The sequence below is a fragment of the Dipodomys ordii genome, unplaced genomic scaffold, assembly GCF_000151885.1.
Source record: "Dipodomys ordii isolate 6190 unplaced genomic scaffold, Dord_2.0 Scaffold9, whole genome shotgun sequence".
NCBI classification, from domain to species: Eukaryota; Metazoa; Chordata; class Mammalia; order Rodentia; family Heteromyidae; genus Dipodomys; species Dipodomys ordii.
In genome coordinates this window covers 1,319,172-1,343,323 of record NW_012267225.1, presented here as the reverse complement: position 1 = coordinate 1,343,323, position 24,152 = coordinate 1,319,172, and the positions used below count along the sequence as shown (strand labels likewise).

At 37.9% G+C, this 24,152-nt stretch overlaps 1 protein-coding gene across 1 annotated transcript in view; it reads left to right on the top strand.

The window, feature by feature from the left end:
* The window catches only part of Taf3 (TAF3 RNA polymerase II, TATA box binding protein (TBP)-associated factor, 140kDa), a 143,927-nt gene that overhangs the window by 97,961 nt on the left and 21,814 nt on the right, over nt 1-24,152 (top strand). Inside the window, exons 3-4 of the mRNA XM_013009417.1 lie at nt 5,920-7,745; nt 19,253-19,335. Coding sequence (XP_012864871.1) covers nt 5,920-7,745; nt 19,253-19,335 — 1,909 coding nt within the window. The remainder of the gene's footprint in view (nt 1-5,919; nt 7,746-19,252; nt 19,336-24,152) is intronic.

The following is a 24,152-nucleotide window of genomic DNA, read 5'->3' as shown; positions in this document are numbered from 1 at the left end:
TGCTTTCTTTTTCTCTTAAAAGTATAGGGGTTCTGTTATTGACCAATATTATTATTTAGAAGTTAAATACTTATCTCTAGTGGTTTCTCATTTGCTCTTGCTGTAGGTGATGCTAATGTCTGCATCTGCTGGGTCAAGAAAGAAGTTGAAGAATGCCCTTAAAATCTCACAACTAATAGCCAGTTTTCCTTGAACTACTACTTTCTCCAATAGTTGTTTATGACATATATACAGAAGAGTCTTTTTCTCCATTTTCAAAGTATTGAGACAGTAGAAGTGACATCATATATTGTGTAATCTCTTAAGTTCTGTTGAATAAATTAGTCTGTTTTTTAGTAAAACTATTTCCACAGATGAACATGGGAAAATATTAAAACACTTGTAGAATATTTTATAGATTCTTTAATACTATCCAGGTTATCAAACTGAAATTAATCTTTATCCACAGGAAACACTTAGTCAGTAACCAGTATACCCTTACCTTATTGTAAACTCTTAGAACAGATTTAACATTACCCATATAATAAAAACCAAGAAGCTTGTTATGCACCATCAGCTGAGTTGGTGTTTTAGCAGACATAAGCTAGATCAACTATATTTGTTTATTTTAAGTTGCTAATATTTCTAAAACAAAAGATATTCACTGAAGTGGAAAACTTCTCTATCAAGAAAATGGATTACTAAGTGGAGGGCTTTCGACAGCAATGAAAATGAATGAACAGTACCTGCATCAACCTGGGCAAGACTCAGGAAATGTGGTATTGGGTGAAAACAGCAGGAAGTTATGGTGAGGAATCATCTGTGTGAATGAAGTTCATGAACAAGAAAGCTACATTCAAACATGCTAAAAGTATAATGGAAAGAAAGGAATGAAAGGGATTTTTTTAACCTTAAGTTTTGTTCTGTTCTTTTTGTTTTTTCGTGGGTTTTTTGTTTGTTTTTTTGTTTGTTTTAATGATAGTAACCTAAAGCCTGGGAGTAGGCACAAAGAAAGCAGGGCAGGGGTAGTAAATAGGAAAGGGACCAGAGAAAACTGGCATGGTATTGCTAATGTGAAGTGTTGGTCCCAGAACTGTTCATAGATTGTTTTGCCTTATACTTTATATTACCTGTCATAATTTCTCATTTAAAAGAAAATTATTTAAGCCAGGAGCTGGTGGCTCATACCTGTAATCCTGGCTACTTAGGAAGCTGAGATCTGAGGATCATATTTCAAAGCTAGCCCAGGCAGGAAAGTCTGACTTAAAGTAGTAGTACTCTAGCCTTGAACAAAAAATGCCCAGGGACAGTGCCCAAACCCTGAGTTCAAGCTCCATTACTTAAGTATCTTTTCCCTCTTTTTACTGTTCTTAATTTTGCTCTAGGTTTTTCTTTGTTTATTTGTTTTTTGCCTGGCACCAATAGCTTACACCTGTAATCCTGTCTACTCTGAAATCTGAAAGCTGAGGATCATGATTCAAAGCCAGCCCAGATAGCAAAGTCCTTGAGACTCTTATCTTCAATTAACTACCAAAAAGCCAAAAATGGACCTGTGGCCCAAGTGATAGAGTGCTTAGCATTGAGGAAAAACTTCAAGGGAAGAGTCCAGGCCTTGAGTTCCAGCCCCAGTACACACACGCACATACACAGATTTTCTTTTCCATCAGAGTTCTTTGTTCATCTTGGTTGATTTTGATACTGCACGGGAAATTCTCCTATAAAATCTTTAAGCATAAATAAGAAATAGTAAATGAATATCCTGTTGGTTCTTTTTTAAATGCTTGTTTTTAGGTATTTCTAAAATTATTGTGTAATGGCTTAGTTTTTTTAAATCAGTACCTATACCTTTAAAGCATTGGCCTCTAGACTACTACAAGTTGGCAGGGATATGAAATAAGCAAAAGAGAAAAATGAATAATAAGCCAGGTAGCAGTGTGGCTCAGGCCTGTAATCTAGCTCCTTAGGTGGCTGAGATATGAGGATTATTTTTCAAAGTCAGTCTGGGCAGGCAAGTCCAGGAGACTCTTATCTCTAGTTAACCACCAGAAAACCAGAAGTAGACATATAAATCAAAGTGGTGGAGCATTAGCCTTGAGTGAAAGAGCTCAGGGACAACACCCAAGCCCAGTGCTCAGGCCCTACAACAGATAGATAGAAAGATAGATAGATAGATAGACAGACAGACAGACAGACAGACAGATCAGAATAATCAAGCCCTACTTAAAATCAAGATTTATTTTTTCTTAAACATAAGCAACTATTATCATGAGCTTTCAAAATACTTTTTATGAATTGTTTGAGCTGTAGATTCAAAATGAACCAATACATTTTTTAAAGTAATTGAATGAAACTATTGTCTTTTTGCCACACCCAAGATAGCCCATGTAGTCCAAATACCTAATAGCTATCACACTAGTTCCAATCTGAAAGAATCACACACTAATGAAAAAATAGTTTTCAAACATCCTGCATAGAAAACTAGTGCTCAATGTACTTTAGTTGTACAACAGTTCTTGCAATTGGAAGAATCGTCCTGAGTTTGCCTTTCAGGAATTGCTTCTATTACGGCACTTTCCCTTTGGTCTCCCAGTACCTTCCTAAGGCACTCTCTAGGAGACTCACTCAGAGCTAATCTAGATAGAAATTGTCCTCCAGAGTTAGAAGAACTTAGTGTAGTGTAAAAGTATTCTATAAGCCTGTCATCTACCTAGGCCAAACCTTTATCTTTCTGCTTTGGTATCTTTGGAGTTTATGAACTTTCTGTAGAGTAAGGGGAGTTTTTAAGATTTAGAAATATGGGACTAATAAGTGTTTAAATTTTTTTCATTCTCTTGAAAAATACCCTAAAACTGTCCTCTTTCTGATTTTTTATATTTACTTGTTAGCAGTGGAACAGGTGTGAAGTTGATTCTGTTCTCATGAAGATAGAAAGGAAAGCTTTCCTGTAAAAGGGCTAATAAATCCTAGGCTTTCTTTGTTGAATTTATTACCAGAATACAGTAGATCTCAAAGGCATGGTTACTAAGAGAAAGCATTACAGGAGTTGTAACATTTGGTCTTAAAAGACATAGTCACTGACAAATCAAGAAGGCAAAAAGATGCCAGGTGTAGGGATTTGGATAAGCAGGGGCATGCAAGGGTGACCTTGTATATTTGAGGAACTGTGAGTGAGTGAGCGTGGCTATTGTGAGTAGCACACTCAGGCTTGCTGTAAAAGATGAGGTAAGTTCCTGAACTGAATGATATAGCATCTTTCTTGATCATGCTGGGGAAATTGGAGTTTTATATTTTAAAATAGTAACTTTCAAACTTATTTCACAAGTCTTTTGTGGATGTTCAGCCTGTTAAACAGATAACCCTGTGCATAGCTCTTGTATGTAACAGAGAATATGAGATCACATTGCATCTCTACTGTACAATAGCCTCTGAAAAGGGTCCACACAGCCCTCAGGCTCTAAAAAGTTACAAATTCCTTCTGATAGGACCATTGAGCAGTCTTAGGGATGGGCAGAGTGGCTTATGCCTGTAATCTTACTACTGGATTCATGGAAGAAGAATCTGATCATGGTCCCAGACAGATTTCAGGCCAAAAGCATGAGACCCTATCTGAAAAATATCTAAATAGGGGGTGGCTTGAAGGGCATGCCTCAAGTGTACCTGTGTAGCAAGCATAAGCCCTGAGTTCAAACCCTAACAATGCACAAAACCCCATAAAGTCTTAAGACCAGGAACCACACACTCACATATGGCCTGCTCAAGAGCTCATAGAAGGCAGAGACTAGATAGAAGGTGGTCACTAAGGAGACAGCAATAGTGGGGGAAGCACTTCCCAGAAAACAAAATAGAAAAGTTGTGTTCACAAGTTCAGATCTGGAGGGGAAGTAGTCTGAAATGGCTCCCATGTTTCCACCTTTGGTGGTGGATAGATGATGGAGTGATCATCAAGTAACGGCAGCAGTAATGCCATGCTGATGTTGCATCATGCTTTATAGTTGACATTGTGCCTCCGTGTACGTACATCACCCATGCATTCATTCCCTGTCAGCCATGCTTACGTAGCCAGACTTCTATCAGCCTTCATTCTCATTGTTCCTCTTAAGCATTGACTTTGAACACTAAGCTTCCTTTTGAAAACAACGCATGCTCCTGTGATCTCCTTGGCATCTGATCCTATATATATTTCTTTAGTTTTTCCATGTAGGTATTCCTCAAATATCTGAACCTGCTACCTCTGCTCACTCTTGTTCCTATGTGCTTTATTGTGATGTTGGTTCTCTCACCAAAGAGCCTTCTCTCATGCACCTTGTCCTAGTTTCAGAATTTCAGTACTTTTAAAATATCCAGTAGATATCATTGACTGTGTGTTCAACGAACTCTGGGGATTGAACTGCTAATCAGATCATCCTTCTCAATGACCTTACTTTCAGTTCCTGTTGGTGGGTTCTATTCATTGCCTTCAGAGTATCATTTACACATATGACTTCCTATTTGCTTCCAGCTATTCCAGTATGAACTCATCCTGAACTTTTTTGCTGAAGGCTAGTGCTTTACCACTTGAGCTACAGATCCACTTCCAGCTTTGTTTTTCTGGTCCCTAATTGGAGACCCAGGCTGGCTTTGAACCTTCATCCTCAGATCTTGGCCTCCTGAGTAGCTAGGATTACAGACATGAGCCATGGGCAGCTGTCTGGTATTGCCTCTTATCTACATCTCAGTAACCCCTAACTTTTCCCTTCTCCTTTAGTATCTGTTATCTTCCCATATTCACTTACCATTCATATTCCTGCCAGTATAATTTCCCTAACATGTACCCCAGACATTTTCTTCTCTATTTCCTAAAAGTATCACTACATCTTGTCTACCAGTATATTAGAGGCCATGTTTCTTCTGGAATTCAGATATCATGGGATCTGAATATAGCTTTACTAAACTTGCTTTGTACCGTTCCCCATTTATACCCTAGTTTCCAGACCAGTTAAATCTTAAGTCTTTGATTCTTATCTTCTTCCTTTGCCCCACCTCCATGTGTTTGTCATCTAACCCTTCATCCTGGACCTTCATCATTCCCAGTTCCAAATATTACAAATAAACTTGAAAGTGAAGTAATCTGAATTTCTTTCAAACTCTTCTGCTGTGTCATCTATCTGTGGTACTAATGGTTATTCCTATAGTCCTTTTTGCCCTTATCATTGTATATTTTGTGCTTAGTTAACATATGTAAAACGAAATAATCTAGTTTTTTAACAGCTTGGTCATGTAGGCAGGGCAAGTAACATTAGCTCCTTTTGAAAGGCTAGCAAGCAGTCTCAAGGAGTTTGGGAGGCTGCCCGAGGCCATTGCTCTACAGTGTCAAAACTCCAGGTAAAGCACCCCTTTTCAGATGTCTAAGCCAAATGTGTATTGCATTAGATCATGCTGCCTCTTCAAGTAGGTGACATTGACACAAAGTAGAACTTAGAAGCAGGATATGAACTTTCCATAGAACTAAAATTTGTTACAAAAGTGCTAAAAGTATCTTCCTATCTTTTCTGAGAATCATAGTTATATAATAACCCATCTCTTGATTGTTTTGAGGTAGGGGTGTGTGTGTGTGTGTGTGTGAGAGAGAGAGAGAGAACACAGCTAACATGATGGATATAGAAGTATAAAATAGTACTTACTTGTGTTAGAAACTGAATTAAGGAAGCAAGAGAAGACAAACTAGAAATAATCAGCAAAGTCCAGATCCTGAAGTTAGGACATGAATCAGTTTATACATCTGCTGTCACTGATTGCCACTCATAAACACACACAGATTGGCAAAATCCTTGAAAAGTTACTGCTTTACTCTAAACCCTCAGTAATTCTCTGTCTTTTCCAGAAGTCATGTCTGAAACATTGTTTCTGTCTGTTAGTCTTTGATACCAACATTGCACTAATACTTCTTTCTTCCTTTCCCAGAGGAAGAAGAAGAGCAGGTGCCTACTGATGGGGGTACATCAGCTGAAGCCATGCAGGTTCCCTTGGAGGAAGATGACGAACTGGAGGAGGAGGAAATCATTAATGATGAGAACTTCTTGGGCAAGAGGCCACTGGACAGTCCTGAAGCTGAAGAAATGCCGGCCATGAAGCGACCACGACTGTTAAGCACTAAAGGGGACACACTAGATGTAGTATTATTGGAAGCTCGAGAGCCTCTCAGCTCAATAAATACACAAAAGATCCCACCAATGCTTTCCCCAGTCCACGTGCAAGACAGTACAGACCTAGCACCTCCTTCACCAGAGCCACCAATGTTAGCTCCAGTGGCAAAATCCCAAATACCAACTGCAAAACCATTAGAAACAAAGACATTCCCACCTAAAGCAAAGACTAAAACTACTTCTCCAGGACAGAAAAGTAAATCCCCTAAAACCGCCCCTTCACCAGCAATGGTCGGAAGTCCTATTCGGTCACCAAGACCTGTTTCCAAAGAAAAAAAATCACCTGGACGTTCTAAGAGCCCCAAAAGTCCCAAGAGCCCCAAGATTACCACTCATATTCCCCAACCACCTGTCAGACCTGACACACCAAATAGGACTCCTTCAACTCCAGTAAGTGAAAAACTTAGTAAAGAAATCACCCAGGTAAAACAAACACCACCTCCCCCCGACACTGGGAAACTGAATAATGACACTCAGCCGAGAAAGGCTTTGGTAACAGATAAAACTATCGATGACTCTATAGATGCCGTGATTGCCCGAGCCTGTGCTGAACGTGAGCCAGATCCTTTTGAATTTTCTTCTGGATCTGAATCTGAAGGAGACATTTTTATGAGCCCTAAGAGAATTTCAGGTTCAGAGTGTACCACTCCCAAAGCATCTACTTCCTCAAACAATTTCACTAAGGCAGGATCCACTCCTCTGCCTCTTTCAGGTGGAACTTCTAGTTCTGATAACTCATGGACGATGGATGCCTCCATCGATGAGGTTGTACGCAAGGCAAAACTGGGAACACCTTCCAATATGCCTCCTAGCTTTCCTTACATCTCCTCTCCTTCAGTTTCTCCTCCCACTCCTGAACCTCTCCACAAAGTGTATGAAGACAAAACCAAGACACCCTCATCAGTGGAAGTAAAAAAGAAGCTGAAGAAAGAGCTGAAGACTAAATTGAAAAAGAAGGAAAAGCAGAGAGATAAAGAGAGGGAAAAAGACAGAAGCAAAGAAAAAAGTAAAGACAAGGATAAGGTGAAAGAGAAGGAGAAAGAGAAAGAAGCTGGCAAGGAAACAAAGTACCCATGGAAGGAGTTCCTTAAAGATGAAGATTCGGATCCCTATAAGTTTAAAATAAAAGAATTTGAAGATGTTGATCCAAAAGTGAGATTGAAAGATGGAATTGTGCGGAAGGAGAAAGAAAAGCATAAAGACAAGAAGAAAGATAGAGAAAAGGGCAAACGAGATAAGGAGAAGAGAGAAAAAGAAAAAGCAAAGGATAAAGGGAGAGAAGATAAGACAAAGGCTCTACCGGCACCACTGGTATTGCCCCCGAAAGAGATGGTACTGCCCCTGTTCAGCCCTGCTGCAGTGAGGGGCCCCTCCATGCTGCCTGCCCTGTCGCCAATGCTCCCAGAAAAACTGTTTGAGGAGAAGGAGAAACCTAAGGAGAAAGAAAGGAAAAAAGACAAAAAGGAGAAGAAGAAAAAGAAAGAGAAAGAGAAGGAAAAGGAGAAGAAAGAAAAGGAAAGGGAGAAAGAGAAAAGAGAGAGAGAGAGGAGAGAAAAAGAAAAGGAGAAACACAAGCATGAAAAAGTAAGCAGTTTATCATTTTCGGGACTATCTGAACAAAGTCCTAGTGAAAAATGCAGGTAAACAAAGCCAGCAATTATATCTGTATTTTAGATGTAAATCACCCAGAACTGGGGAGATATTTGTAATGAGGTTACAAAGTTTAATTTTAATTCTGATACCCATAAAGTTGTTTAGACCCACTGGATGGCCAAAGTCCATTGACTAATATTTTTATTCAGTATCAAGTCTACTTCATAATATTTTATATAGACTGTTAGATAAGTGAGAAAGACAGCAGCCATGTCTTTAAGATTATGGAGAACATCCCTTCCCTATGAGGTTAGTGAGACCAGTGGAGGGACTGCTGGTTCACAGGTTTTCCTTTAAGGACTTTTGGTATTTCATTAACTTGTGTCTGTCTGTAGTACTTTCCATTAATATCACCTCTTCCTTTCACTTTCACTTTAACAAATTAGAACTTACTGCTGAATATCTCAACTGAAAATTTAAGCTGATCCAGCAATGTGGTTGATAGAAAGTAATTCCACAGAGCAGAAATGTTTTATCATGTCAGAAAATCCAGTTTTTACAGAGTTCATCCAGAGAACAGTTAGATTATTTCCAGAGAAACTAGGTAGATGCTGCACTGTGTAGGATCTAAAGCCATGATCCTGCAGGCAAAACAGGTAGCCTCCAAGGTCTTGGAAGTTATTATAGTAATCGAGTGGCCAATTGACACATTGCCTTTAAACCTCTAAACAAAAGTAGCTTGGTATTAATAAAAGTCTATCTTTGACCTATAGCAAATAGATTGCTGCTAATTTTGCAATGGCTTTTGGAGCAATAGTAGGATTTGAATTCAGCTTTATACTTCCTAGACAGGAGTTCTACCACTCGAGCCATACCCCCAGTTGTTCCTACACTATAGTCATCCTATGATAGGCATATGTCATTTTACCCAGCTTATTGGTTGAGATGGAGGCTCACAAACTTTATCTACTTGGATTGGACTCAAACCATGCTCCTCCTAATAGCAGCCTCCCAATTAGCTACATTTATAGGCATGAGCCACTGCTCCTACTGCTCCCAGCTATAATATTTTAAACTTCAAACTTACCTAGAAAAATTAGTTTGGCCGACAACAGTAAGGACAGCTGTCACATTTTTCTGCCTAACTTTATTCTTTGTCTTCTTTGGCTAGAAGTTAAGCCAGAGCTAAGTGCTGGTGGTTCACACCTCTAATCCTAGCTACACAGGAGACTTAAGATCTCAGGATCACAGTTCAAAGCCAACCCATAGACAGGAAAGTCTATAAGACTCTTACTTCCAATTAGCCACCAGAAAACTATAAGTGGATCTGTGGCTCAGAGTGGTAGAGTGCTAGCAAAATAGTTCAGGGACAGTGCCCTGGCCCATAACTGACAAGAAGAAAAATAAAAGAATAAATAAAGGCACATGGCTCACACCTGGGGCTCTAGCTCCTCAGGAGATGGAAATTGGAAGGACTGTAGTTTACAAGCTAGCCCAGGCATGCAGAGAGACCCTGGTCTCAACCAGTAAAAAGCTAGTTATGGTGGTACATACTTGTTATCCCGACTATACTGGAGGTATAACTGAACTGACAAGTTATGGGCACTAAAACCCAACTCTTAGTTGTATTTTTGAAACCATTTTATCATAATGTTTTTTATGGTATTTATATGGTTTTAAAGCACTTCCACACAGATCTAGCATGTGTTTCTAATATTTATGAATAAGGAGTTGGACCTGAGAATTGTCCAAAATCAAGATCCAGAAACCAGTAACGGGGCTGGGAAGGTGGCTCAGTGGTAGAGCGCTTGCCTTGCATACATGAGGCCCTGGGTTCGATTCCTCAGCACCACATAAGCAGAAAAAAAAAGCCGGAAGTGGCACTGTGACTCAAGTGGTAGAGTGCTAGACTTGAGCTGAAGAGCTGGGGGACAGCACCCAGGCCCAGAATTCAGGCCCCACGACTGGACCCCCCCCCAAAAAAAAAAAAAACAGTCACTTATAGTTCACCTGTTGAAGTGTTTGTTAGAGACATTGTCTGTCAGCAATTAGTTACTATCCATCTTGTTCCTAATAACTTGGCAAATGGTCCCTTAACAAACCAAATGTGCCGTTATTGCTTTCATCACCATCTTACCTTTGCAAAGGCACCGGCATCATTTCAACAGTTGGTTGCGAATGTGAGAGAAGCACATCAGATTAGGTTCATAATAGCAGTCCATGGTTTTCCACAGCAGCCTTCTGACATCAAGACGGAAAAGTCCTTCGTATTATCTGGAGGAGGCAAAAGCTCCGTTAACAGTAGCCCAGATTTCACCTGACAAAAGGAATACAAACAAGCCTTTGCATCTGTTTTAATAGGCTGTGGATCAGAGAAATGACAAAAGATAGCTGTTTATCCAAGTCAGCTATCTTACAAGTCCCACTAATTATACCTCAATTCAGATCCTGACTTTTGAGAAATTGGGTACATTGCTTACATGAGGATTAAGTGAGTTACATATAAGTAAGATGTGCAAGTACTGTGTCCAGCACAATAGTAAATGGTGGTAGTGGAACTAACCTATAAAATTAGAGAGCTAGAGTTTGGTATTTCCTTAGACTCTTAGGCAACAGGTGAATCAACTGTGACTCTAAAAAGAAATTGTTTCTACTTTGCTTTAACGTGTAGTCCTTTATACCAATAGGTAGGGAAAAAATAAGTGTTACCACAGAAATACTATACAAACATGATGACTTTTTTTTCAACAAGTATAAAGTAGAGGAGGTAATTGAAAGTATCAAGTGTCAAGCAGAGGAAGTAATTGAAAGCATACCTCAAGTGGAGTCATACATGATCTATGAATTTTTTTAATAATTCATAGAAGAAGGGAAAAATTTAAACCCTCTCTACCTCTATTAAAATTTTGCTGGATTTGTCCACATTTATCAATTCCGAGACTAATACAGATATCATAGGTAAACAGCAGTTTGCTTGGTGAGCAGAAGGACCTTTGAGGTGTAGATTGGTTTCAGCAGAAGATCTAGAACATGGTTTGTTTTTTTTAAGCTTCTTTAATATATAGGTGTTTTGTCTTTTAAAGTAGATCATGATCATGGTACTACTAAAAATAACAATATAGTAATAGCTAATTAACATTGAGCAATTACTGTGGACTGAATACCAGGCTGAGTCCTTACTATGACCTTCTAGGGTAGATATAGAAATGATTATCACTCAAGATGAAAAGCAGGAAGTGGTGCTGTGGCTCAAGCGGTAGAGCACTCGCCTTGAGCTGAAGAGCGCAATTTATGTAGGCAAGTTTTTACTTCCTTTTTTTGAGCAGTAATATGAATTAGTTGAGCTTGAGAATCTACTTTGTCACTTATTTAAAATGGAACCAAACTAACTTGTTAAGAAAAATCTACTAAAATCAACTATGGTGACCATATAGAAACAGTATAATAGCTTAATCAGTAACCAACCTAATAGTATATTACAGAGTAGTTTAAAATTTCTATTAAAAGGTTTATTTCTGTACAACTCAGTGTTTGTAATGCACTACTTAAATCCTTTTAAACCATGAGTCTTTGGTGTTTAAATGAATGGATGAACAGGATTATTTTAACCAAAATTTATTGTTGATATTTTAAGTTTTTTCTTGAGGAAGGATCATTGTGGGGAAAAAAAGTAAACATCTTGTTACTTATGTCAGTGGATTAGACAGTTGTGCCTATAATCTTTTACTTCCTTTGTGTGTATATGTGGTGTTAGGGATCAAATTCAGGCTCTCTCACTTGCTGGACAAGCAAAATACCACTATGTTGTCCCCCTAACTCTACCTATAATCTTACAAAATCTACTTTTTGTATTTTGAACACATACTTATTTGGATTTGATCTAGATGGCACTGGACAATGTGCCCAAAATGATGATATCATCATGCATAGGTAAATAGGCAAAAGTCGGGCCCACAGTCAGCATGCAGCATGAACTCCAGCAATCACACTGTCCTGGTGCAAATTCCAGCTTAACCACTACCTCATTATCATAGCCCTCTCTTAATCCATCAGACCTCTGTCCACTTTCCTGTGTTTCAGACTCATTCATAGTAGAAGACAACATCCTTATAATTTATCCTTGTTTATAAACAATAGTTTTATTCTTTCTCTCATATGTATGTTAGTGAAAATGTCTTCGTTCTGCCTTCTCATAGAAAACACTGAGATGACTAGTCTATATCATTAAAGGTGATTGACAATTTAAATTTTTCTTACATAAAACCAATGATGCTAATAAGCAACTTGTGAATAATGACAAGATGTTTATAGTTGAAAGCCCATAGACTTTATAAAGGATTCTCAAAATTGTACCATTCTGATAGCTGAATTGTTTCATTTGCATTAACATTGCCTATTGAATGAACTAACCTGGATAGGAAATAATAACTAGGAACTATCATTTACTGACTACATTCAAAGCCAGACATGGCCAAAGCTCCATTATTTACTCCTCCAAACAGCTATGTGGGTTTGGTGTTGCTGTCCTATTTTGCACATAAAGGTTGAGTGACTGCCACAGCAGTGAGGGTAGCCAGTGGCTTGGCCAGGTGCTGTGACTGAAGTCAGGGTTCTGTGTGGTCTCTCACAGCCTTCTCAGGCCAGACACTATCACTGTGGCATGTCCACATAACAAGACACTAGCAAGCTGGGAAAGAAGAGTTCACATACAGGAATAAGGAGAGAGACATCAAAACTTGATAAAACATCAAGTCCTGGAAGGAACCTTGGAGAGCTCCCACTCTGTGTTGAAGAACAGAAGAGAGATGCCCTTAAAGCTCTGCTGACTTCAGTCATCTGAACAATTAAAGCCTTATCCCCAAATCCTTTGGGATTTGCCCCCAAATCATCTTTCATTGAATTTAAACAGTTTATTCTTCAGTAGCCTCACTGGTTTGTCCCTTTAACAAAAAGGACAAACAGTAGGCTCATTTCTAGACTTCTCTCCTCACCCCTCCTAATTAGTAAAATTAAGGAGTTTTCAGTAATAACACAGTAAAGTAGGGAGAAATAGTGTCAAATATTCTTAGTTTTGCCAAGAGGAAAGACTTTCATTGCTAAGAAAGACAACAAAAAGTCATGGTTTAGCATCCATAAAAGTACTTCATCAGTAGTGTTTATGGGATTTTCTGACATGTCAGCATAGATGGGAATCTGAGCCAGTGTTTTCTGGCCTTGCTACTGGACCTAACTAGTACACGTATATGGTAGATTTTTTTTTTTAATGAAAGGAGTTTAACATTAAAAAAAAATAAAAAGTTGGACAGATTATATTGACAAAGCTGCCCATTACCTTTGTAGAAAGTCCCTGTCAAAAGATAAACTTTAAAGCCGGAATGCATGAAAGAGTTCCAAGATAGAATTTAAATTTAAACTGATTCCTTATAGATAAGCTTTTTAAAAATCCACCTCTTTGCTTCAAGTCAGGATTTTTAAAATAAATTTCTCCTTTAAATCTCTTGAGCGATTTTCATTTTTTGCAAGGCCGCACTGCTGGTGTCCTGGAAAAATGGAGAGTTAGAGCTTTATCAGTTGGTGCCCTGAGGTATGTGGCAAAGAAGCTAAATCCTTGAAGATTAGCAAAAAAAATGCAGCACATGGCAATAAGGGGCTTATATGACTACTAGTATTAGTTCAGGTGAAAGAAGTATTGCTTATACATAAAACTGGACAAATCCACTGACAATGTATTTTTAGTTAGCTACAAAGGAGTCTTATATTGCTGGACTTTACCTCTTTGGTGAATTGGGAAGCTTAGTAATCCACTGTAAATGCTCTTCTGCTCGCCCCAATTCTCAGCATTACTCCAAAGTGCAATTCTTTTATTTTAACCCTTACAGGCTCATGCTGTCCCCAGATTTGGGCTCTGTGCCATTAAAAGGTGGCATTAGTCATATTGTGTAAATAATTGAAGTCATTGTTGTTCACTTTGTCTTGAGAAGGGCACGTATAATTGTAGGAAGTATATTTTTATTTTGATAAACATTCAGATAAACAAAAAACTAGGAAGAAATCTTTAGACATACTTTCTATAGCTATAATATTAATGCTCTTGATAATGTTTTGCTTTTTCAAAATCTCTCAGTAATCTATTTCTCCACTTCCATGAACAGTTTCAAAATAAATCTGATTTAATGTATTTAAGGCTAAAATTAAAGTATTGTGATGTTTGTAGATCATTTGCCTAGGACAGTCCCAGTTTACATCTGCTTTATGGTTTTATTAATAGTTCCCTCTTTCCCCACCAGAAGTATCTCTGCTTAAATGATACATAGACACTATAATTACAGATAAAACTTTGAGCTGAGTAAGCAGAATCATTCATTAATTGAACCAGTTGATTATATCATTTAACTTTTTAATGGTCAGACTTAAGTAGACCATGTCTTGATCAAGTTGCCTTGCCAAACCATCTAAAAAGCAGCAAAAACCCAGCTAGTTTAGTTGGCTGGAAGTGATGCCAAAATTAATCCCAATTTTCATAGCCTTCCAGGAAAAAAAAGAATTATTTTTCTGAGGAAAAAAAAAAAGCCAAACATTTACAGCTAACTTTAACCATGTTGTGAGTGTATATTACTTATCTTAAGAGATCTTTGCAAGGGAAATAAATAGTTCCAAGCAGGATATCAACATTATAAGAAAAGGGACCCAAAATGTATCAGAGAGTCAAGGAGCTATATGGGAGAACAGGAGATGAGTTTGGTGTCAACAGGTCTAGATTTAGGCCATTCATTGTCTGCCCAGTTTGTAACTCTGGGCAAACCACTAATTCTTCATGAGTTCTTTATTATGTAGAAATAATAAACCTGCCGCACCTGTCATAGAGAGTTGTGGAAATCAAGTCGATTAATGTATATGGAACAATTTTTTTAATACTATGCAAGTGTAGGTTACAATTGCCATGTAAGAGTAACCAGACACAAAATATAAAGTACAATAGAAAAGCAGAATTTTTTAAATAAAGGAAATAGCCTTATTTTAAAGTAAAACTTGAAGGAAAAAAAGGGCTACATGTTTTTCATAAAAGTACTGTGAATAAGAAGTTCTTGTGTGTTGTTACATTGTAGGATGTCTATAGATAACAGTAATTTACCATACCCTTCAAAGTGCTAGTAGAATGGAATCTGAAAGCTTTCACTAGAAAGAAATTATGTTTTGAGGTATGTTTAACTTGATATAAATATTATACAATAGATGTACATCTCAAAACTATGTGATACTCCATTAATGTATCCATTTTTATGTTTTTATTTATCAGTTTTAAAAGAAATATCACTCATATTACCTCATTATCTATGAGAATGCTTACCTAAAATTTTTAGAATTAAAGAAGCAAGGGAGGCTGAGCACTGAGCAAGGATGGCTCACTCCTATAAGTGTAGCTACTCAGGAGGCTGAGATGGGAGAATCAAAGTTCCAAGCCAGCCAAGGCTGAAAAGCTATGAGTCTCTTACCTCCAATTGACAAGAAAAAAGGCAGAGGTAGAGATGTGAATCAAATGGTAGAGTCCTAACCTTCAGTGGAAAAAGCCAAGCAAGAGCTTGAGATCCTGACTTCAAGTCTAGAAGTTTAGAAATTTGTTTTTTGTTTTGTTTGTTTCCAGTCAAAAACATTATAATCAGGCTGACACTGGTGGCTTGTATCTGAAATCCTAGCTACTCAGAAGGCTGAGATCTGAAGCCAGCCTGCATAAGAAAGTCAATGGGACTCTTTATCTCCAGTTTCCATGAGACTTTCTATCTCCAGTTGACCACCAAAAAGCCAGAAGTGGAACTATGGTTCAAGCGTTAGACTGATAGCTTTGTGCAAAAAAAGCCTCAGGAACAGTGTCCTGAACAGACACCAAAAAAAGAAAGAAAAAAGAAAAAAATACTATTATCAATCCCAGTTATGCTGTTTGTATAATCTTAAAATGGAAAAGAAAACAAAATGGAAAGGAAAGGAAACAATGATTGCTGCATATATGACCTGTAAAACAACCCTATATGTGTACCCTATATGTTTCTTTTTTTTTTTTTGGTCTGGTTGTGGAGCCTGAACTCTGGGCCTGGGCGCTGTCCCTCAGCTCTTCAGCTCAAGGCTAGCGCTCTACCACTTGAGCCACAGCGCCACTTCCGGCTTTTTTCGTTTTGCTTATGTGGTGCTGAGGAATCGAACCCAGGGCCTCTGGCATGCAAGGCAAGCGCTCTACCACTGAGCTCCCTTCCCAGCCCGCCCTATATGTTTCTTAAAAATCTAAATGAGAACATCTGGGAAATGACCAGGCACAGTACCTGGAAAGTTGCAGGTGGCTTGTAAGTCTAGTTATATTGTATGTCCTCCCACAGGAAACTAAAAGGTAAGAAAAGTATGGAAGTCTTCACAGGTCACAAAATACAAACTGGACTATTGGTTTTCAGATTTAGATATGGAATTCTTTGTTCAAAAGCAAAAATTCAGAACGTAGTCACAAAAATCTAGCTCATGACGCACTTGTGTTACCTTCGTCTGATGAGCTTTGACCCTACAAGTTCTTGAGAAAAATCAGTTTTATAGTATCTGGATAGCTGGACTGAGAGAAGGACATCAGCCAATAGTGACACAATTTAAGAAGTGGTTGTAAGAATGTATATAAATTTAAGATTCAGTTCATATGTGTGCCTAGCCATGTACAAGGTTCTGGGTTCAGTTCCAAGTACTATATGAGGGGGGAAAAAGATTAAGTGTTATGAGATGAAATATATACAAGATACCTACTTCAAAATGTTCAGTAGGCAAGATTATATTTTGATCTTAGTGTTTTGGACTAACAGTGTTTATCTTGAATGGGAAATTGGAAGACATGACATAGAGAAAATATTAAAATCTATAGAAATGAATGAGATCATAGGAAAATAACAACCCCTCCCCCCAAAAAAAAGAACAGTGGTAAAAGCACAGGACTAAATTAGGTCAGACAAAAGTAGAAGTCTTTTTGAAGAGACAGAAAGAGCTGGTGAGACCCACAGTGAACCAACACAGGGACATTAAGAAATAATTAGCATCTACAAAGAGTAGTCTTTAGTGGCATGGTTGAAGCAAAGAACAGATTGGAGTGGTTTAAGGAATGAATAAGAAATGAAGAAATAGGCACTGTAAAGTGAATAGACAGAAAATAAAGACTGAAAAGTGTGAGAGATTGTTAGTAAAAGATTGAAGAGAATGGGCTGGGAAGGTAACTCAGTGGTAGAGTGCTTGTCTTGCATGCATGCATGAGGCCCTGGGTTCAATTCCTCAGCATCATATAAGCAGAAAAAGCCAGAAGTGGCACTGTGGCTCAAGTGGTAGAGCGCTAGCCTTGAGCTGAAGAGCTGAGGGACAGTGCCCAGACCCAGAATTCACACCCCACTACCAGGGGGAAAAAAAGATTGAAGAGAAGATAATATTTTAAATAAAGTTTAAAAACTAGATAAAAATAATTAATAAACCACCTAAAATGAATAGAAAGATTAAAATACTGTAAATTATTTAAAAATGATTCTTAAAACTAGAAGATGTGGACTCTAGTTATCATTGTATAGTTATAGCGTGTATATTTGTAGGGAGGTGAAATAAAGAAAATCATCTGCTTCACAGCCTCAGAATCTTCACCTGTGAACTTTAAGCAAAAAGGGGAAAGGAATTAGATAAAGAGGGTCTTTAAAGAGAAGAAGATTTGTGATCATTATTTTATGTCCACGTTCTTACATGTTACTGTGACAGACACTGGAATATAGCAACAGATCAAACATAGTGTCTGCTCTTATCTGTGTGAACTCTAAATGGACAGATAGTATGGAGGCACAGATGAACTTAGAATTGGGTTTTAAGATTCTTTGGTATTATCCAGTGCTCTAGAGGATGATGTTAGGTTCCTCCTGGAAGAATAAAGATTAATCCAGAAGGGGGAAAAATTAAGGGTACATTAAAGATGAGTTGTTAATTCAACATATATTATGGAGTATACCCTACATTCTGCTACTGTTCAAGAGAATAATCACAGCAGATTCCAATGAGATGATGGACTAAAATAAAAATAAGCAAATAAAAAATAAACCTACAGGAAGAAGCAGTTAATACATATGAGAACATAGTAGATTTGATCCATGGTCAAATAACTACATGATATATATCTTATTAGATATTAAGTAGTATTTCATTTATCCATTCCCTCTTAGAGCCAAAGCACTCTTCCATTATTATTTAATTCTTGAGCTTGAAATACATAAGTTAGTGGTTTGCATCCAGCTGTCTGTAACTAGCAGTAGACTACCGTATGGAATGTTGCAAGACCTAAATACCAGCAGTGCTTGTGACAGTCCTGTACCATGAAGAAGTAGCCCACCAAAAGCACCAATCAAATCTGCACTGAAAAGCTCTGACATAAACAATAATTTTGTACTACAGAATTTTTGTTGATCCAAAATGTTGATTCTCAGGGTGCTGGCTTACACCCTGTAATCCTACCTACTCAAGAGGCTGAGAGGGGCTGGGAAGATGTCTCAATGATAGAGTGCTTGTGCCACATGCATGAGGCCCTGGGTTTGATTCCTCAGCACCACATAAGCAGAAAAAAAGCCAGAAGTAGTGCTGTGACTCAAGTGGTAGGGCACTAGCATTGAGATGAACCGTTGAGGGATAGTACCCAGGCCCAGAGTTCAGCCCCCATGACCAACAGAAAAAAAAAAAAAAAAAAAAGGTTGAGACCTGCGTTTGAAGCCAGCCCAGGCAGAAAATTCCATGAGACTCTTACCTCTAATCACAGAAAAGGCTGGAAGTGATGTTGTGGTAAGCACCCAAGCCTAGAGTTTAAGCCCCAGGACCCACAAAAAAAAAAAGTGTTAATTATACTGTTAATGTCTTCAAACCAAAAAGTGAAAAGAGAACCTATAATACCATACTTAATTTTATAGTTTCTTTGTGATAGCTCAAACATTTGTGAATTCTTCAGCTTTTTCCAGCAGTCATTGTCTTCACCATAAATTCTGTCTAGGAAGTAGATAGTGGGTTGTTATTTTTGTTGTTATTATTTTTTACAAATCATCTTAGCCAAAACTAGAATACTACAATGCTATAATTATACTTGGCATTCCAGGTTTTTTACACAGTAAAGCAATCTTATTATGAGTTTAACATTTGTCAAGTCCCATGAATAGTTGCACTCTTACAGGAAAGCTATCATTGCAGGTTTTTTCTATTTACCTAACTGATATTCTAATAACATAATCTAAACCTGAGAAATTAATCCAAACTAATAAAACAAAAATAACTACCATATTTACCTGATGTGATTCAAATCCATGGAATTTTTCATGATGTCAAGTAGCCTTCACTTGCCAAACCTGGGTTGTTTTATGTCTAGTATTTTAGACATACAGTCACCTACAAACTTGTATGAGAAGTAGAAGGTGCCATTTTTTAAGGAGGAAAAAAATTAACTGTGATGTATTTAACTTCCACAGATAAAAGTAGAACCAGTGGTTCCAGCCCCAAGTCCAGTCATCCCCAGATTGACTCTGCGAGTTGGTGCTGGCCAAGACAAGATGTAAGTACAAATGTGGATCAGTGAGACAAGGAAAACTTAACCTTCTTTTCCCTGTCCTGTTTGAGTCCTATAAAACTTCCAGTGTGAACACATAGGGTCAGGCCTTGTTTTGAGAAGTCTTTGTTCTCAGGTTTTTATTGGTGTCTTCCTCTCAGTAATGCTTTTTTTTTTTTCTGTACTTAAAAACTAACCTGTGACATTGTTTCTGCCCAGTGTTTAATGTCTTGGTTATCAGAGAAATAAGTAACTATATTAGATGAACTAACTGCCATAGTTCATCCACCTAGACATTATGTTATACCTTCTCAAATACAAATTGTCTTTCAGTGTCACAGAATAAAGATTCAGCTAGTATATGTTTTATTCTATTTCTATAAAACAAGATATTGCCACAGACTTAGTGAAGCCATGGGTAATAGTAACAATGGAGAACTTACCTTCTACTCGTTTTGTTGTTCTTTATTTTTAAAAAAACTAGAAATATAAATCCCATGTCTGTCTCAATTTCCACAGAACTATTTTATCATCCTATTCTTTAAGGTAAATTAGTTGTTTTTTTTCTTTATTTTGGGGGAACTATTAAGGTCTTTATTGTTCTTCAGTGATCCTAATAAAGTATACATATATTGACTACTTTTGTAAATCTTATTAAAAACAATTATCCTAGTAAGATTACTGTGGGTCATTTAAATGAAATTCACAAAATGAAAGTACACGTTTATTTACCTTAGTTTTTCCTGGCAAGTCTGAAAGTGGAGTCCTTTATATTGCAAGCAACCAAAATTACGCAGAAAATGGGCTTATATGGCATTCCATTTCCATTCTCATTGAGTCATAAAAGTGGGAGTAAGATCCATGAATTTGTTAAAGAACAGAACATTTGCTTTGTTTTCTTGTTGTTGGTTTCCTCTCTAGTTTGTGTGTTTTTATGTAACTGCTTCTATCTGCCCAAATGTAGTGCAGTGACAAAGGCCAACATGGTAATGAGAAGGTAGCTGAGAGCTGACATTTTTCTCACTCCATTCTATGGAAAATTTCCCATTGTTTTTGGTTGTTCTCATACAGAGATCTAGACAGTAGGGATGGCACTACCAGCATACTTAGAAAATATTAGCAAAACAAAAAAAGAAAAATATTAGCAAAATATTTAAATTGACATCAAGTGTTGTTGGCTCACTCCTGTAATCCTAGCTGCTCAGGAGGCTGAGATCTGAGGGCCGTAGTTCAAAGCCAGCCTGGCAAGAAAGTCCTTGAGATGTTGATCTCCAATTAACTGCTCAGAAAAGGCCAGAAGTGGTGCTGTTGCTCAAGTAGTAGAGCGGCTAGCCTTGAGGAAAAGATGCTCAAGGATAGCACCCAGTCCCTGAGTTCAAGTCCCAGGACTGGCGCGTGTGTGCACGCGTGCATGCACATACACACACAAATTTAGATTCGGCACTTTTTAAACCAGATACTTGTTCTTACTCTCTATCAATCTGACAGAAGTTTGAATAAATGTTCTCATGTCTCAACCAGTAGAGCATAAAGACCAACCAAAGTAAAGTGATACCATCTCCTTGGAAATTCTGTCTACTCTCATCTCTGTAAGGAGAAGATGCTCTTATTCATCATTTACAACCTATTACTAGTTCCTACTTCCTCGGTAGTTTATCAATACTTAATCTTAGCTTCTCACATAGAAGTTTGACTTGCTCAGTCCCTTTAGAGTAATAAGGTTGAAATAGGAAGTTATATTCATTCTCTTAGCCTTTAAGCATCTTTGAATTATTCTGTCAACTATTTTTCTCCTTTTCATATATCATTCATACACCTAAGATATTGGAAGTTGTGAGAAACAGATCCTATTACTCTGGAACAAAATGCCTACTTTGAAAGAAATTGTAATAACCAGAGATTCCAGACAGATTGCCCTTGGGAAGTACATTACATAAATGTAGATGTCAGCTATCTAGGTAAATAACTCACATGATAGCATTCAGAATAATGATAACATGAAGGATAATTGTTTAACAAAGGCAGATGCAAGAAAAATCCTTACAATGATCAAAGAAATTATTTAAGTGAAGTAACACTACATTTCAAACTAAGACAAGAGAGAGTGTAAGAGAAAGAATTCCCAAGTCAAATTGTTAGAATGTTATGTAGAAAATAACTTATTCAGTAATGTACTCTTTTGAGAGGGAACTAAATCAGGTTCACTGCAGCCTTTGAAAACCCTCCCGCCCACCACTGCTTGTTTTTGTGTGACCTATAAACTAAAAGTAGATTTTGCATTTTTAAATGGTAAGCTAAAGGAATATTTCTGACATAAAATTATGTGACTTTTGAATTTCTCTGATATTTGATGATTGTAGATTAAGGACCCATGGCCAGTTCCATGACTGTAATAGTGGAAAAGTGGTAAAGATTCATATAAATGTACTTTTAGTTACTGTTTGTACACACTTGGGGGTGAACTAATATTCTTTTAAAGTGAAATTAATGAGCAGACTGGGATTCAAAATTGAGGGGATTGAATTAGTCCTGGGGGCAGGGATGAGTGTTTATTGCTGAAGGATAGGCAGAAAATAGAGTCCTTTGAAATTATGGGAAAAAAGAAAAAGGTTTACAAGGTTCAAATTATACCCTCTTGTTGGAAGATCTTTAAGACAATATTTGGTTTCTAGGTCTTAAATAAAGAAGCTATGTCTTCTACCCTTCATTCAGAAAGGACTTTGAGGTTAGTTTCCTCTGTTTCCTATTAATGTTCCTTGAAGCAAGACAGAGGTAACTTGTTTTTCCCTCAATTTCACATTCCTGGAACTGTTTTCTAAAGAGATCTGTGGTGCGGACAGTAACTTTCCTTGCCTTAAAATTCAAGATGTCTTCCCAAAGATCTCACCCTTAATATGTCTTCTAGTTATGGATATCTAGAGTGCCTATAGTCCATTTTGAAGATAAAATGAAATCCTTTCCCTGAAATTATAATCTCAATACCTGTAAAATAGGAGTGTGGAAACAACATATTTAAGCTTCTTCCTGAAATATTTGTCTAGCCAGTCAATCTGGCCTTGATACCAAGGAAGAAAGTAGGCTTCAGTTTGCCCAGGAGCACTGCCTACAGCCCTGTTGGTCAGGGTCCTGCAGTCCCAAGGACCCTATGGCAGAGTACAGTGAGTGGAATGTGTATAGTGCTGAGTTCCTTTATTTTGAGCAAGTGTAGGAAGAATTGGCTAACGGCTAGCATTCATTGTTTTATTCCTTTTCACAAAGAAAATAAATGGAATAAAGTGGTAGAATGTCTTAGGACCAGAGTCTGATAAGAGAATTGTCAAGGAAGATACGGCAGAATCTGACTACAGAATTGCCAAGTTTAAATTTATGACTACAAAGAGGAAAATTTTGCTGAAGGAGTTTTATATACAAAGACAGTTTTACATATTGGCAAAGTATTAAGAAAAATATAATGTAGGGCTGGGAGGATGGCTTAGTGGTAGAGTGCTTGCCTTACATGCATGAGGCCCTGGGTTCGATTCCTCAGCACCACAGAAGCAGAAAAAGCCGAAGTAGCACTGTGGTTGAAGTGGTAGTGCCCTAGCCTTGAGCTGAAGAGCTGAAGGACAGTGCCCAGTTGCAGAGTTCAGGCCCTATGACTGACAAAAAAAAGAAAAGAAAAGAAAGAGAGAGAAAAAAAAAGAAAGAGAGAGAGAAAGAAAGAAAGAGAAAGAAAAAGAAAGAAAGAAAAGAAAGAGAGAAAGAAAAAAGAGAGAAAGAAAATGTAAATTTGCAAAAAAGAAAAAAACTTTTAGGGGGAATACTGATGATCATTCTTCCTTTCACAAGTGTCTCCTCTAATACTGCCCTCTCTTTTTCTGTCTACTTTCCCATGTTTCCAATAAATGGAGAGCTCTTCGGCCCAGATATGTAACTCATGCTTGGTGGTAGGAAAACACTGTCTTGGGGGAAATTGAACCACTCTCCATGCTCTCAGGACCTTCCTTCCTGTGTTCCCTAAGCTCACCATGGAAGGGTAGCTAATAGAAGCCCTCTCAACTTCCCAAGGTGGTTGGCTATATTTGTTGGCCATGAATACCTAATAGTATATCTGACCAGATGATGCATCAATTATTAATGATGCCTGTCAGAGAACAAGACTGCTCTCAATAATGTCAAAATTCCCTCTGGTATAAGTTCACAGCAGATCTTCTTTTTTCTTTTTTTTTTTTGTCAGTCATGGGCCTTGAACTCTGGTCCTGAGCACTGTCCCTCAGCTCTTCAGCTCAAGGCTAGCGTTCTACCACTTGAGCTACAGCGCCACTTCCCACAGCAGATCTTCTAGTCAGCAGATTTCACTCTTTGTTCAGTGTACTCAGGTTAGGTTGTGTTAGTTTTTAGGGACTGCTTTTCTGCAGACATTGATGTTTTCTTTTTTTTGCTAACATTTTTATTTCCAATGGCAACTGCATTGGCTCCCCAAATTCAGGAAAGTCTCATTCTTCAGTTCTCCATGGCCGAAATACTTGATGTCTTCAGCTTTTTTGCTGTTGATCACAGGTTTTCCTTATGCCTTGTGGAGGGCCTTTAAATATAATTTCTAAATTATTTCAATCTATATTCTGTGAAAAACAGTGCTAAAGCTTTGTTTAGAAATCCTGAAATATGCCGGGCGCTGGTGGCTCACGCCTGTAATCCTAGCTACTCAGGAGGCTGAGATCTGAGGATCTCGGTTCAAAGCCAGCCCGGGCAGGAGAGACCATGAGACTCCTATCTCCAATAAACCACCAGGAAACCGGAAGTGGCGCTGTAGCTCAAGTGGTAGAGTGCTCGCCTTGAGCTGA